Source organism: Glandiceps talaboti, chromosome 16 (assembly GCF_964340395.1).
Source record: "Glandiceps talaboti chromosome 16, keGlaTala1.1, whole genome shotgun sequence".
Lineage (NCBI taxonomy): Eukaryota > Metazoa > Hemichordata > Enteropneusta > Spengelidae > Glandiceps > Glandiceps talaboti.
Genome location: NC_135564.1, coordinates 6009888 through 6022880, shown reverse-complemented (window position 1 = coordinate 6022880; position 12993 = coordinate 6009888). Strand labels below are relative to the sequence as shown.

At 33.8% G+C, this 12993-nt stretch overlaps 1 protein-coding gene across 1 annotated transcript; it reads left to right on the top strand.

The window, feature by feature from the left end:
• The first annotated feature begins 78 nt into the window (after positions 1-78).
• On the top strand, positions 79-9602 carry LOC144447258 (GTP-binding protein 4-like). The gene is made up of 14 exons (XM_078137171.1): positions 79-170; positions 1819-1989; positions 2375-2478; positions 3192-3429; positions 4330-4572; positions 4839-4946; positions 5153-5242; positions 5737-5847; positions 6498-6791; positions 7295-7341; positions 7694-7781; positions 8086-8145; positions 8375-8512; positions 8986-9602. Exons 1-14 carry the CDS (start codon positions 123-125, stop codon positions 9136-9138), a joined length of 1893 nt encoding a protein of 630 aa, XP_077993297.1. The 5' UTR covers positions 79-122; the 3' UTR covers positions 9139-9602.
• Positions 9603-12993: the final 3391 nt, after the last annotated feature.

Sequence of the window (12993 nt, the reverse complement as noted above, 5' to 3'; positions counted from 1 at the left end):
GTTTAACAGTCCCTGAAAGTGAAAACTATATTATTTCCAAATTCCCCCAAAGAGGGCGCAATACTGGGTCAAGGGTTATCGGCCATGTGGTAGAGCCGTGTGCTTTAATTCAGACTACCAATATGTCGCATTACAATTTTAAGAAAATTACCGTCGTCCCGTCCGGGAAGGTAAGCATTTCTAAACTGTTAATATGGAAGGATATCTTTCACTGTCGATGTGTACTAAGTAATAAGTATTAGCCGCACTGATAATTCACGATTGCTAAATAAAACAGTCGTGTCGATTGATTATGAAATCTATGTGATCCAAAATATACATGTACTAACACTGGGATGAATGATGGAACTTGACATGTGTTACCACATCTCCAAAAATTACAACATGTAAACTTGTAAAATCTGAAACATTGAAATATTGATGTGGAGTAATACATACTGTGTCTACACTGGGTGTAGCAGCAATACTGAACTTGTCTTATTGACTTTTCTGTAATTTGTTAATGAACTTGCATCATGACTTTGAGTCTGATCATTGTGGTACACGCTGCTGGAGGAATGTGGATCTGTTGTAGTATGATTTATCCCACATTCATTCATTCATTCATTCATTCATTCATTCATTCATTCATTCATTCAATAAAATTAAACTTTCAATATAATGAACTGGACAATCTAAAAATGAAACTCATGACATCAATCAATACATGTAGAATAGAAAGAACACAATACAATACAACACAATACAATACAGAACAATACAATACGATACAATAGATAACCATTGATTTGCTGGATACTTATATTTAGTATGTAGTATATGTTCCCATCCTTTAAAATATTCATCAGATCAGTAAAGCATAGTATTATAATGGTTCTTATTATTGCATGTCGAACGAGTATAAAGTTGGCATCAGATTCAGATTCAGATAGTGTCATATTCAGCGTCAGATAGCCTCAGATCCGAAGACACCCGACGGACTCAATCAAACCTGAAGTAATACCGTTGAGACTACAGGGAAAGATTCCGCCTCACAACCTTTTCATGGAAGGAGGAATGTATCTGATGCTCAATATGATACTGAATATGACGCTATCTGAATCTGACGCCAACTTAATACTCATGCATGTCGACCAAAACATTCTAATTACCTGCAAGTAACGTTTCGGCTGACCTGGTCGACAGGCTTTGTCAAACTGTCTGTTTGTTATGTCATACCGCTTGGTGGCGTAGTGGCGATGACGTGATATCTCATACCGCTTGGTGGCGTAGTGGCGATGACATGATTGTAAATTCAAACCGTTTGACAAAGCCTGTCGACCAGGTCAGACAAAACGCTACTCGTAGGTAATTAGAATGTTTTGGTCATGCAATAAGAACTGTTATAATACTCTGTTTCCATCCATTTTCGATGGAGATTTATAAAATTAAATTTTATAGTGGCCATATGGATGACAAATTGGTATTTATTTGGATTTTGAATTCATAAGACAACTCTACAAATATTTTTTTACACTTGAAAAAGCATTGACCAAGTCTGTGTTTGTAACTCATACATCACAAAAAGCTAAAAACTGTATAAAAAGTTTGTTATTGTACACACAATAACAAATATTTTACAAAGATTTGAATGGATTGCAACTTATTGAGTTATAAACAAGAATTTAGTATATATTGGTTCAAAGTTTTTTTCTGTATAAAAACATAATAGGGTTGTTTGATGAATTAAAAATCCCAAAAATAAACAGCCAATTTGTCATCAGTATGGTCACTTATAGATAAAAAATTATATTCTAAAATCTCATTTTTTGGTTGCAGGATTTTGTTGACATTGTTCTTTCAAGAACACAACGGAAGACACCAACTGTCATTCATAAACACTATAAAATTAGTCGGATACGTCATTTTTATATGAGGAAGGTTCGCTATACACAACAAAACTTCCATGATAAACTGTCAGAGATTATTGGTGATTTTCCAAAACTAGAGGTAAGTAGATTGAAAGGCCTTCAAATGAAAATTCATCTGTGTTAGTAAATCACGGTATCAAATTAAAGTTTTGTTCCAAACACAAACTTGAAAATTATACCTGAAATTTTTGACTGCACACTCCAGACTTTGTCAACTGATTGACCCACTATTCAGGACAAGAGACCTTAAGAATATGTGATTGAAAGGTGCTAATATCCTATCACTTGTTGAGGGTGAAACATACTTTGATGACCTTTTATAAATCATGATTGACATACACCATAGATATTCTTACAGAAAAATATCAGTAAATATTTTAACATGTCCAACAATAGTGATGAGAGCAATGAAATGGATTCAATGTTGTAGCTTCCATTTAAATACAATGCTTTTCTCTCTACAGGATATTCACCCATTTTATGCTGATTTGATGAATGTCTTGTATGATAAAGACCATTACAAATTAGCTCTTGGTCAAATCAATACAGCCAGACATCTCATCGACAAGTAAGTTATTTTATTTGTCACAAATAGTTAATTCTTTATTGGTCTTTATGTTAGATTCAGGTGTAGGTAAGAATGACAGTAAAATAGTTAAACTCAACTGAGTTTACAATAGATTCATATGTATTCAAGATAGGGACAATATTATTATTAGTCTAGTTCCTGACGACCGTATTCTGATTTTCACTACATTATCGTCATACATTACGTCTAGTCAATGTTGTTACTCAAGGCGTTAAATGTGGTTCAAACCCATGCTGTCAGTAGTAATCCATCACAAATTGACAGGTTGTCGTCATTGCTCATTAATATTCATTGGTACAGCTGGATTGATATGATATGCAAATGTTCACCCGAACTCCACCTCGTCTGCTTAAAGTAAAATCACGCGGGGACACAACAACGTCATCATGTTTATATGAACGCTGTAGGGGAGCACAAATTCTGTGCGAGAGTAACAATGTTAAATGTGTGAAGATAACCTAGTGTAAAAATCGGAATACGGGTGACAGGAACTAGACTCGAACAATATTAAATGTATCATGCAAATAAAACGTTTCTGTATCTTGCAAAGGTTTGTTTTTGTTTGTCAGAGGAAATTTAATAAAAAATATTGTATTTTAAAAAATATTTTGTTTGAATGAGACATTTTAATCCTAATACTACCTGGGCTTCAAGTTTGTGAAATAAACCTTTCTATTCTGTCTATCTGTCAGTGTTTCTAAGGATTACGTAAGACTTTTGAAGTATGCAGACTCACTTTATCGATGCAAACAACTGAAGAAAGCAGCCCTTGGTAGAATGTGTACTATCATGAAAAGACAGAACCAAAGTCTGGAATACTTGGAACAAGTTAGACAACATTTGTCAAGGTTACCCACTATTGACCCAAATACACGGACACTGCTTATATGTGGTTTTCCTAATGTTGGCAAGTCTAGCTTTATTAATAAGGTAAGTTGAATAATCAACATTTACCAACCATTCATCATAGAGTACATGTCAACTGGATTGAGAATGTTGACAATGTAAATGTTATATGGCAATTAATAAGGCCAACAATTCCATCCTAGGTTCTCACAATAGTGCCATCATATCAGTTACGTCGTAACAATACATTGGGTTATTCTTATGCTCAGAACCAAATTTTTCTATAGCTCTCTAAGACAACTGTTTTTCTCACCCAAGCATGGGCCTTTAACATTTATGTTATGATATTAGTTACTGTTACTGAATATATATATTATGTCATAACAATGGAAAGTGGATGGTCACAACAAAACTCAACTCAGCGTTTCCAAAATCTCTGACTAGCTTTCACCCTGTTAACAGAAAATAATCAGGTCACCAAAAGGTCACCATTACACAGTCAAAATGACAGTTCTATTTCACAATTTGTATTACATTATGTCATATTCAAGCCAAACAATTGTCATTGAACAGAAAATATGGATTATATAGCCTGGTCGTTCTACGTCATGACAGCCTGTGTCTACATCACTTGTTTTGCAGTTTTCAAAATATGGGTCAAAACGTTCCAAATTGCCATTATTTTTCCTGATTTTTCATAATTTATGCTTGAGGATATATAATTATATTATTCCCTGATATTTTACTTCATTCAGCCAGAAAATACTCATGACATAAAGGTTTGTCATTACTTGTCTTGCAACTCATAGTGACAAGGCCCCTTAGGTCACAAATTTTTCTCAGCTGAATGAAGAAAAATATTGGGGAATAATATCTAATTGTATTTGGGTAGCTATGAGTTAATCTGCTTCAAAGATGAGTAAAGATAGAGATATTTCTGGTGAATATTTTTAAAATTTCACAATTTTCTTGTCTACTTTTTAGATAACTAGAGCTGATGTTGAAGTACAGCCGTATGCATTTACAACCAAATCTTTGTTTGTTGGTCACACTGATTATAAATACTTACGATGGCAAGTGGTAGATACGCCAGGTATTTTAGATCATTCATTGGAGGAAAGAAACACCATTGAAATGCAAGCTATCACAGCATTGGCTCATCTGAGAGCTGCAGTGTTGTATATTATGGACGTATCACAACAATGTGGACACACAATAGAGGAACAGGTAAGGACTCCCTCTAGTGTGGACTTTTTGTCAGCCATGTTTTCAGTGAGTTCTGATGGCAGTAAGGGTTTGTATACATGTATACTGCAGGGTTGGTGTAGCAATTAACTGGACACTCGGACTAGTAAACTCGGATTGCAGATAATATTTGTCTTTGCATTTGATGGAAAAAAAACATGTCTTGTACTGGTGACTAGTAAACTAGGATTGCAGATAATATGTGTCTTTCACATTTGAAATCTCACCTGAAGTATTCTTTTCCTTAGATTGCACTATTCGAGAACATAAAGCCTTTGTTTGCTAATAAACCACTCCTTGTCATAGTCAACAAGATTGATGTGTTACGACTTGAAGAATTACCAGATGAAGAAAAGGTGAGATAAGTTACTTTATATCACTTGATGTGAGATTTAAACAAATATACAGATGAGATGTAGAAATGTACATTATTGAGTTGTTTAATCCACAGTAAATGTGTACCTCATTCACAAAATTATGTTTTTAAATGATTAAATTTACTCTGTGTGTGCTACCATATAACACAAATTCATATATATCCTACTTTTTCACATCTTTCTAGAAACTTTTTGAAGACTTTGATAAAGAAGGCATCCCAGTACTTCCGATGAGTACAGTGACTGAGGAAGGTGTTATGAATGTCAAAACAGAGGTGAGTTATTGTGTCTACAGCTGATACCAACAGTTCTACTATTGACAAAGACCTTTACATGTAGTCTGAAGTTTGACACTCTTTTTCTGTCTTCTGGAGACACTAATTGATCCAAGATTTGTAGCAAACTCTGAAATAGGTTTTTACAACCTAGGTGGTTCATAAAAATAACAATTGTGTAATTTCTTGATGCATTCCAAAACTTTCAAATTACGTGCTACACATTTATTGCTATAGGAACACATAAGAGTAAATCTCTTGTTCTATTTTGACCTTTTGGCATTACATAAGGTAAAATGTATATAGACTTCCCTAGCTGTGGTCCGAGTCGAGTGTACACATTAAAATCGTGGAATTTCATATATTGTATTTTAAAACTTGTAATAAATGTACATTGTCTCCCAAGGTTTGTGTTATATTTCATTGTCTCCCTAAGTGTGTGATTTATTTCATTTTCTCCATAGTAATCCAGCTATATTATTTTGTCTCCCTAGGCCTGTGATAGATTGTTAGCCCAGAGAGTAGAAGGCAAGATTAAAGGAAGGAAAGTGAATGATGTATTGAACAGACTACATTTAGCTGTACCACAACAAAGAGACAACAAGGTAAGAAACATGGAAAGATAAGTTGAAAAAAAAATTGATCAAAAGAAAGAGAAACTGGATAGTCATTAATACAAAAGTCAACTCTCTAAAAGGCTTCAAAAAATCTTGACGAGGTGACCACAAAGCACGAGAAATGATGTTTACTCTTTGTAAATATAAGCATTGATGTACAGTGTCTTTCGTGTAAATACAAGCATTGCAGGTCTTTTATAAATGTAGGTTTTTTAAAGTAATTCCAAAAAATGCAATAATAAGGGAAGAAACAAGAGGAAATTCAAAATAAAAAGTAACAATACCCATGATTTGAATTCATTACAGTAGCAGGTGTACTGAATGTCATAGTCTAGTTTAATATCAAAGACTATACGTTGGTCACTAGAGGGCACTGTTCAACAGCAAATTTTGACCAGAGGTGTTTGTCAGAATCATTCAGTACTGTAGAGTTCCATAGTTTGACAGTCATCCTTTCCCAACATTTCATGTCAAATGTGGATAATATTTTCGATTAACTGAATTGTTCTACTGTATTTAAATAAGTTCAACCCAGTTACTAGATCCTGACAGTTTCAAGTGCTAAGGGAATGTAGTACAGAACTCTCTAATGATTTGAGATTTATTTTTTATGTATCCAATGTGTGTTTGTTGTGTAGGCAAGGCCACCATGTATCCCAGAAGGTGCAAAAAAGAAGAAGTCAGCAATGGAGGTTGAAGGAAAACGGCGAAGACTGGAACGTGATATTGAGATCGAAATGGAAGATGAATATGTTCTTGATTTGCAGAAGAACTTTCTTGTTGAAGAGGATGAAAAATATGATGTTATTCCAGAATTGTGGGAAGGACACAACGTTATTGATTTCGTTGATCCTGATATTGAAAAGAAATTGGATGAACTGGAAAAGGAGGAAGGATTGAGAGAAGCAACAGGGGAATATGATGAAGATATGGTAAGGAGTGTAGATTATTGAAGATGTTACCATGGAAACTAATACAATGTTGTCACATTACCATGGAAACTAACATTTTGACATGAAATTGGCTTCTATATTGATGTGTTGTCGTGGAAACTAACAATGTCATGTTACCACAGAAATGCATTATTTTGACATGTTACTGTTGAAACTGGTGCTATCTTGATATATTACCATGGAAACTAACACAATATTGTACTAAAAATATCAAAAGTTATTGTGTTTGGCCAATGACCATAACAACACCTTCTATGCTTACCATATGCCATTGAGAGACTTGGAAGGGAGAATCTTGTGACTGTTTTAATGCCACGAGTGTTATGTTATTCAGTGAGAACACCTCTATATTTTATCACAATATGGAGGAATGAAATCTTTTGAAATAGCTACTTGATGAATAATACTTGATCTTGATTGTCACTGAAACATTTTGAAAACAATTGTAAACATCTTTTTTATGTGTATAAATTAATTTTCAGAGTTCTGAAGATGAAGAAATGCAGGAAATAAGGAAAATGGCAGCAAAGTAAGTATCATTATGATGGATCATTGACTCAAAGAACAATAATACTATCATTAGAAATGTCTGTAAATGTTTGTGGTCAGCTAGCTGAATGAATAAATGAATGAATGAATGAATGGATGAATGGATGCATGAATGAATGAATTTTCATTTCACCAGATAACAAGAAGCTACATTTTCATAGAAACTGTGTTATGTTTAGTCAAGAAGAAACATACATTTGTATATCATGATAACTTGTGTTGGTAAATTTCTAGTGTTAATGTGCACAGGCAGAGTCTGTGATTTACACAACAGATGTCAATCATCAGTTACCATGGAGACAAAGTAATGATATTGTTGTTTCGATCTGCAGGATTCGCAACAAGAGACAACTGAAGATTATGGAGTCTAAGGAGAGGAGAAAAGTGGAGAAACCTCACTTACCAAGGACTGCTGTTAGGGTAAGTATAATAAATAGAATTTCACTTACCAAGGACTGCTGTTAGGGTAAGTATAATGTGTAGCACTTCACTTACCCAGGATTGCTGTTAGGGTAAGTATAATGTGTAGCACTTCACTTACCCAGGATTGCTGTTAGGGTAAGTATAATGTATAGAATTTCACTTACCAAGGATTGCTGTCAAGGTAAGTATAATGTATACTTACACAGTGTAGTAACTTCACTTACCAGGGACTGCTGTAAGCATATTTCTTCAAGACTAGTAAAACTAACTTACCAAAGTATTGCTGTTTTTCTTATTCCAGAGTAAGAGAGGACGCTTTGAGAGAGAAATGGAAGAGTTGGGAATAGAACCTGATCAAACGGTATGTACTTTGTGTTTTTTCTTTTGTTTGTTTGTATGTTGTATTTATTTGTTGAATTGTATTTGTTGTAGCTATCATTACATGCTGTGTTCATTGGTGTTGCATTTCTGCCAAAGTATGTACACCCAAGTGAAAATACTTGTAACCTGACTGTATATTTTTTCTGTACTGAAATCAGACTAAATTATGAAATTTAGTTTGTTATTTAAAATTATTATTTGACTTACAGGGTCACTATACAAGAAGTAGATCCCGTAGCAAGACACCAATGGTTCATCAAAATAAACGTCAACGTACCGATTCTGTTGGACGTGCTGCCAGCAGTAGTAGAACACCTCGTGATGTATCTGGTGTACGTGATAAACCTGTAAGTTTACTAATTTACATACCGTGTTGTGATTGGTTGTATGTGATAAAACTGTAAGGCTGCTAATTTACATACTGTGTTGTGATTGGTTGTATTTAGTCTTCTGTTGGTTAATTAGTAGTGAATACAGTAATTGTAACTCTGCACAGTCCCTACCCTAGCTTCTACTTAATGGTACAATAACCATTATGTCATCCAGAGTGTAAGTACAAGTTACTTCTTTGACTGAACATCATGTTCTCCCCTGGCTAGGGAAGGCCGTCAATGCTCTTTAGTTATACTGGATAAGTTCAATGACATTCAAGTTAAGATGGTAATGACTTACTAATTTTGTTGGAATACCAAAGGAACCAGGATGTAAACCAACAATATGAAATAGATTTACCTCTCTGAGTCTCACTCAGTACCTTCTTTTGTCATATATATTTTTGGAATCTACAAGTTAAAGTATTTTTTACTGTTTCTTTCTCTAGATGCGAGACAAGGCCAAGAAACTGATGAAAACATCTCAGAGGAGAGCTAATAGATTTGGTAAAATTGGTGAAGCTGACAGAAATATACGGACTGCGATGCCGCGACATTTGTATGCCGGGAAAAGGAAAATGGGCAAAATGGACCGACGTTAAATATGATATATATAAATATCTAAAATATGTATTGAATTTTGTTTTAATCTAATTTTCATGATGCCATCACATTGTAGAGACATGGAAATAATAATATTAATATTTAGATTTTTAAAACACTTTAGTTGTTATGGCGATACTTTTTCGTATCCATGGCCCAAGTATACCTGTAAGTGTCAGAATATATTTATGAAATACAACTTTCTGGCCAATTGAGATGAATCTGAAAATAAAGGAATTTATTACCATCTCTTTCATTTCACATGAAAGAAATAATTAGAACACACCAAAAAAATTATTTTACTCTACTGCAGTGGCTATCAACAACACAGGTTTTTCCAAGGACATTCCAGTGAACACTGCATCCATGATGGTTCCCATGAGGTTCCATTGGACTCTTTGGGAGAACGGTTGATAAAACTGTAAGACCTGTCCAGTATAAATACGGAATATTATTATTGTTATTATTGATAAAAAAATTATGAAAGATACTTGAAGACTGAATGTCACAATGATCATTACCTAGTAAACTGTTTCAGTGTATGGCGCCCTCTCGTGGTTTGTCTGTGCAATGCCTGTTCAGAGAGAAACCAAGTACAGGTTTACAAGAGGTCATTTGTCATAAATGAGAAACACTTTAATATTTTCTAAGAAGTTACTGTCACATCTTTCAACTGCAACAACTATAAGGGGCAGTCTTCATTCTAAATGTGTATAACTTTATTTCATATACTGTATGGACAAATTTGTTACAGGTAGGCTCGGAAAATAAAATGAATTACTTTCAAAACATTGATGGGAGTATTTCTTTTGATGTGTTGATTCTGTTATCATGTCCAAAATAAGAGTGGAAAAGTTAGATTGCTAAAGATAACTTTACATTACATTCCACAATTCTTCATAAATGTAGTCATTTGAAATGTAGCATAAACAGTAACGTCTAAACAGATTCTGCATGCAGTACTCCTCCCCCTCCCCCTCTCACAAACCCATCTCCACCTTAGTGCTGTTGCCATTTGTATATCACAAAAGGGTCTTCAGTACTTTCTTGTTAAATAAAGATATTTCACATTCTCATGTGTCCACAATTTTAACCATCCTGGTTTGAGTACATTTGTAATATCTATAAGAAAATCTGGCCACCATATGTTAACTTATTACATAAATATTTTTGTAGCTGAAGCGTACATTGACATTAAATATTTTATTGACAGTACTTTTAAACATAGTCTGCCTTGGACAGTGCATTTCAACCAGTCAGAGCTAGAGACATCAGTGTTTGATTGGTTGATTGCCCACTCAATGTTCATTGGGTAAACTGAATACAAGCAGGATGCCTGCATTATATATTGATGTTTTTTCTACCAGTACTTCTCAAAATGAAACATTGAAAAACATCTCTATCAGGACTCCAGGATTCCTTTAAAAGTTTCCAAGAGCATATATATGAATCCTGGCAAAAATTATCTCCCCAAAACACATTAAATTCATGTTAAATTCAGGTTCAAAGTCTCTGATATCATCCATACAAGAAAAGAAACAGAAGTCATGTGTCGGGTACAATCTGTATTTCATACATCAAATTGTTATTAATTTTACAAATACAGAGTAACATTAAAGTAATAACTCGGAGACTTTTTCTAAGATAAATTTCAAATAATAAATACAAAATATTGGCTGCAAAAAAAAATGTACTGAAAAAAATAAAAATTGCACAAAAGTTTGAAGTTGTTCTACTTTTCTTAAATCTACATTATGAAACCAGCTTCTCAGTGTAATTGACATTTTTCTCTGAAAAAACAAAATTTGTACTACCCTGCGCCGGTACTGTTTTTTAACCTGTTCACTACTCATTTTTATTTTATTTTTTTAAATTCTGTTTTTTCCCCTCCCCTGTTACAAGCTACATGAAAAGTGTTGTATGAGGAGAATTTAAGAAGTGTTAACTTTGTAGGAAGTACAATGGCACCTGGCATAAGTTATTACTTTTTGTAGAGACAACACTTGTATACCAGTAGTCTATAATCATCTCCACTCAAATGGATTTCTCTAGCACAGAATTGTTTTTAACACCAACAGTGTTAGTTTATGCTATTGGAGTGTTGTGATGGCATTATTGCATCCTCACATCACTTACATTCAAACTGAAGGTTGAGTTTGTAGTAAACTGAACAATTAAAACCACCTCTTAGTGTGTGATGGATTAGTGCTGACATGTGCTGTTCGTCCCTTCCCCAGCACATTTAGCTAGATTTCCGATAGAATTTGTCTGTTTTACTCTAAGTTAGAAAGAGATCATGGAGAATGACTACAGTACATGTATAGTACCTGTATTAACGTTTGTAGGGGTGGTTATGCACAAAGATTTACAGGAACGTGGGCCAACTTGAAATACTACCTTCGTCTAGTACATAAATACTTTCATATACTCCATCTAATATCATCATGGTAGTTTTTTTAAGTATTGAAATAAGTGAAATAATCTCTACATAGCACTGGCAGGTTTATGTATATATCAGATCTGTAGCTACATCACTACACATTCTCTAAATATTTTCAAATAATTTTTTTTTCCACAAAGCATGGACAAAGTGCTCCCTTCTGGTGTTCACTAAACAAGCATACTCTATGATAAACACTAAAGTTAAGTCTGAAAGTCATTTTGACGTGTTAAATGTACTGTGTGTGTATATACAAGGAAGTATAAAATAGTAAGGTAAGGCCAAAAAAATAGAAAAGAATTGTTTCTGGTCAGCGCACATCACTTAAATACCCTTGTATCAGTCTTTGTTTTTCATGTTTATCCAGCCCATCCAGTCCGCAGATCTGGGGGAAACACAAAAATATCCCTCGTAGTAGAGATTGAGTGACAGGTTAGTTGAGAAAAAAAAATCCCATCGTTGTACCACTTTAGACAAAATGTGCTAACCAGAAACAATTCTTTTCTTTTTTCTGGCTTAAGCATGCTACTAGTACTGTCTACATACTAATATGGTATCGAATCATCTCAAAGTTTAGATGCCAACATGATATCAAACCATGTAAAGATAGATTTCAAGATTCAATGCAGGATAGCACTAGACAAGCATACTATGCATAATTAGTACAATGCCAGCCATTGTAAGTAGTAGTAAGTTATATTCAAAATTTCCACTAAAAAGAAGAAAATATGAACATGTTAACATTTATAAGTCAGCCTCTTCTAATAATTAACCATATTTATATACTAAATATTTTGAAGTACATTACAGAACTCAAAATATCAAAAATATTTTTCAAAGTCTGAATTAGAAGAAATGGCAAAGTGGCAAGACCTAGCAAACTTGTAACATTTAATCAAAGCTATCACGTTCTTTCATTTCTAAGTCTTTGTTTTATCTCTAGATCAAGGATATAAAATTCAATATCATTCAACTAATTTGCCTAGTTCTTAAAATAATTGTTGTCAAGTATTTTACAGTGAAAACTGTATGGTGTATGCTTCATTCAAGGTTGATTTAGTTTTGGTGTAAAACTTCATTAAACACACTGTATAATATAATGCTTTCAATCTTAGCGAGGTGGAATAATAGATGACTGTGCAATGTCACACAAGCTCAATAAACAAATGAATTGGTTTAGGTCAAAAACCTCTCCCTCCTCCCCCTAAATGAATGTTCACAAGTGTGAAATTGACATGTTTATGTATGATGTCAACTATGATGAAAATTGTAGTCATCACATCACTATGATCGATGCAATGTAAAAACATAGCAAACACATTAAAATATCACCGGAAACCCAGCACTGTATATCACATTAGAAGTAAATTTTAATCAACTTATCAACATCTCAATAATAAATACAGAACCTGTT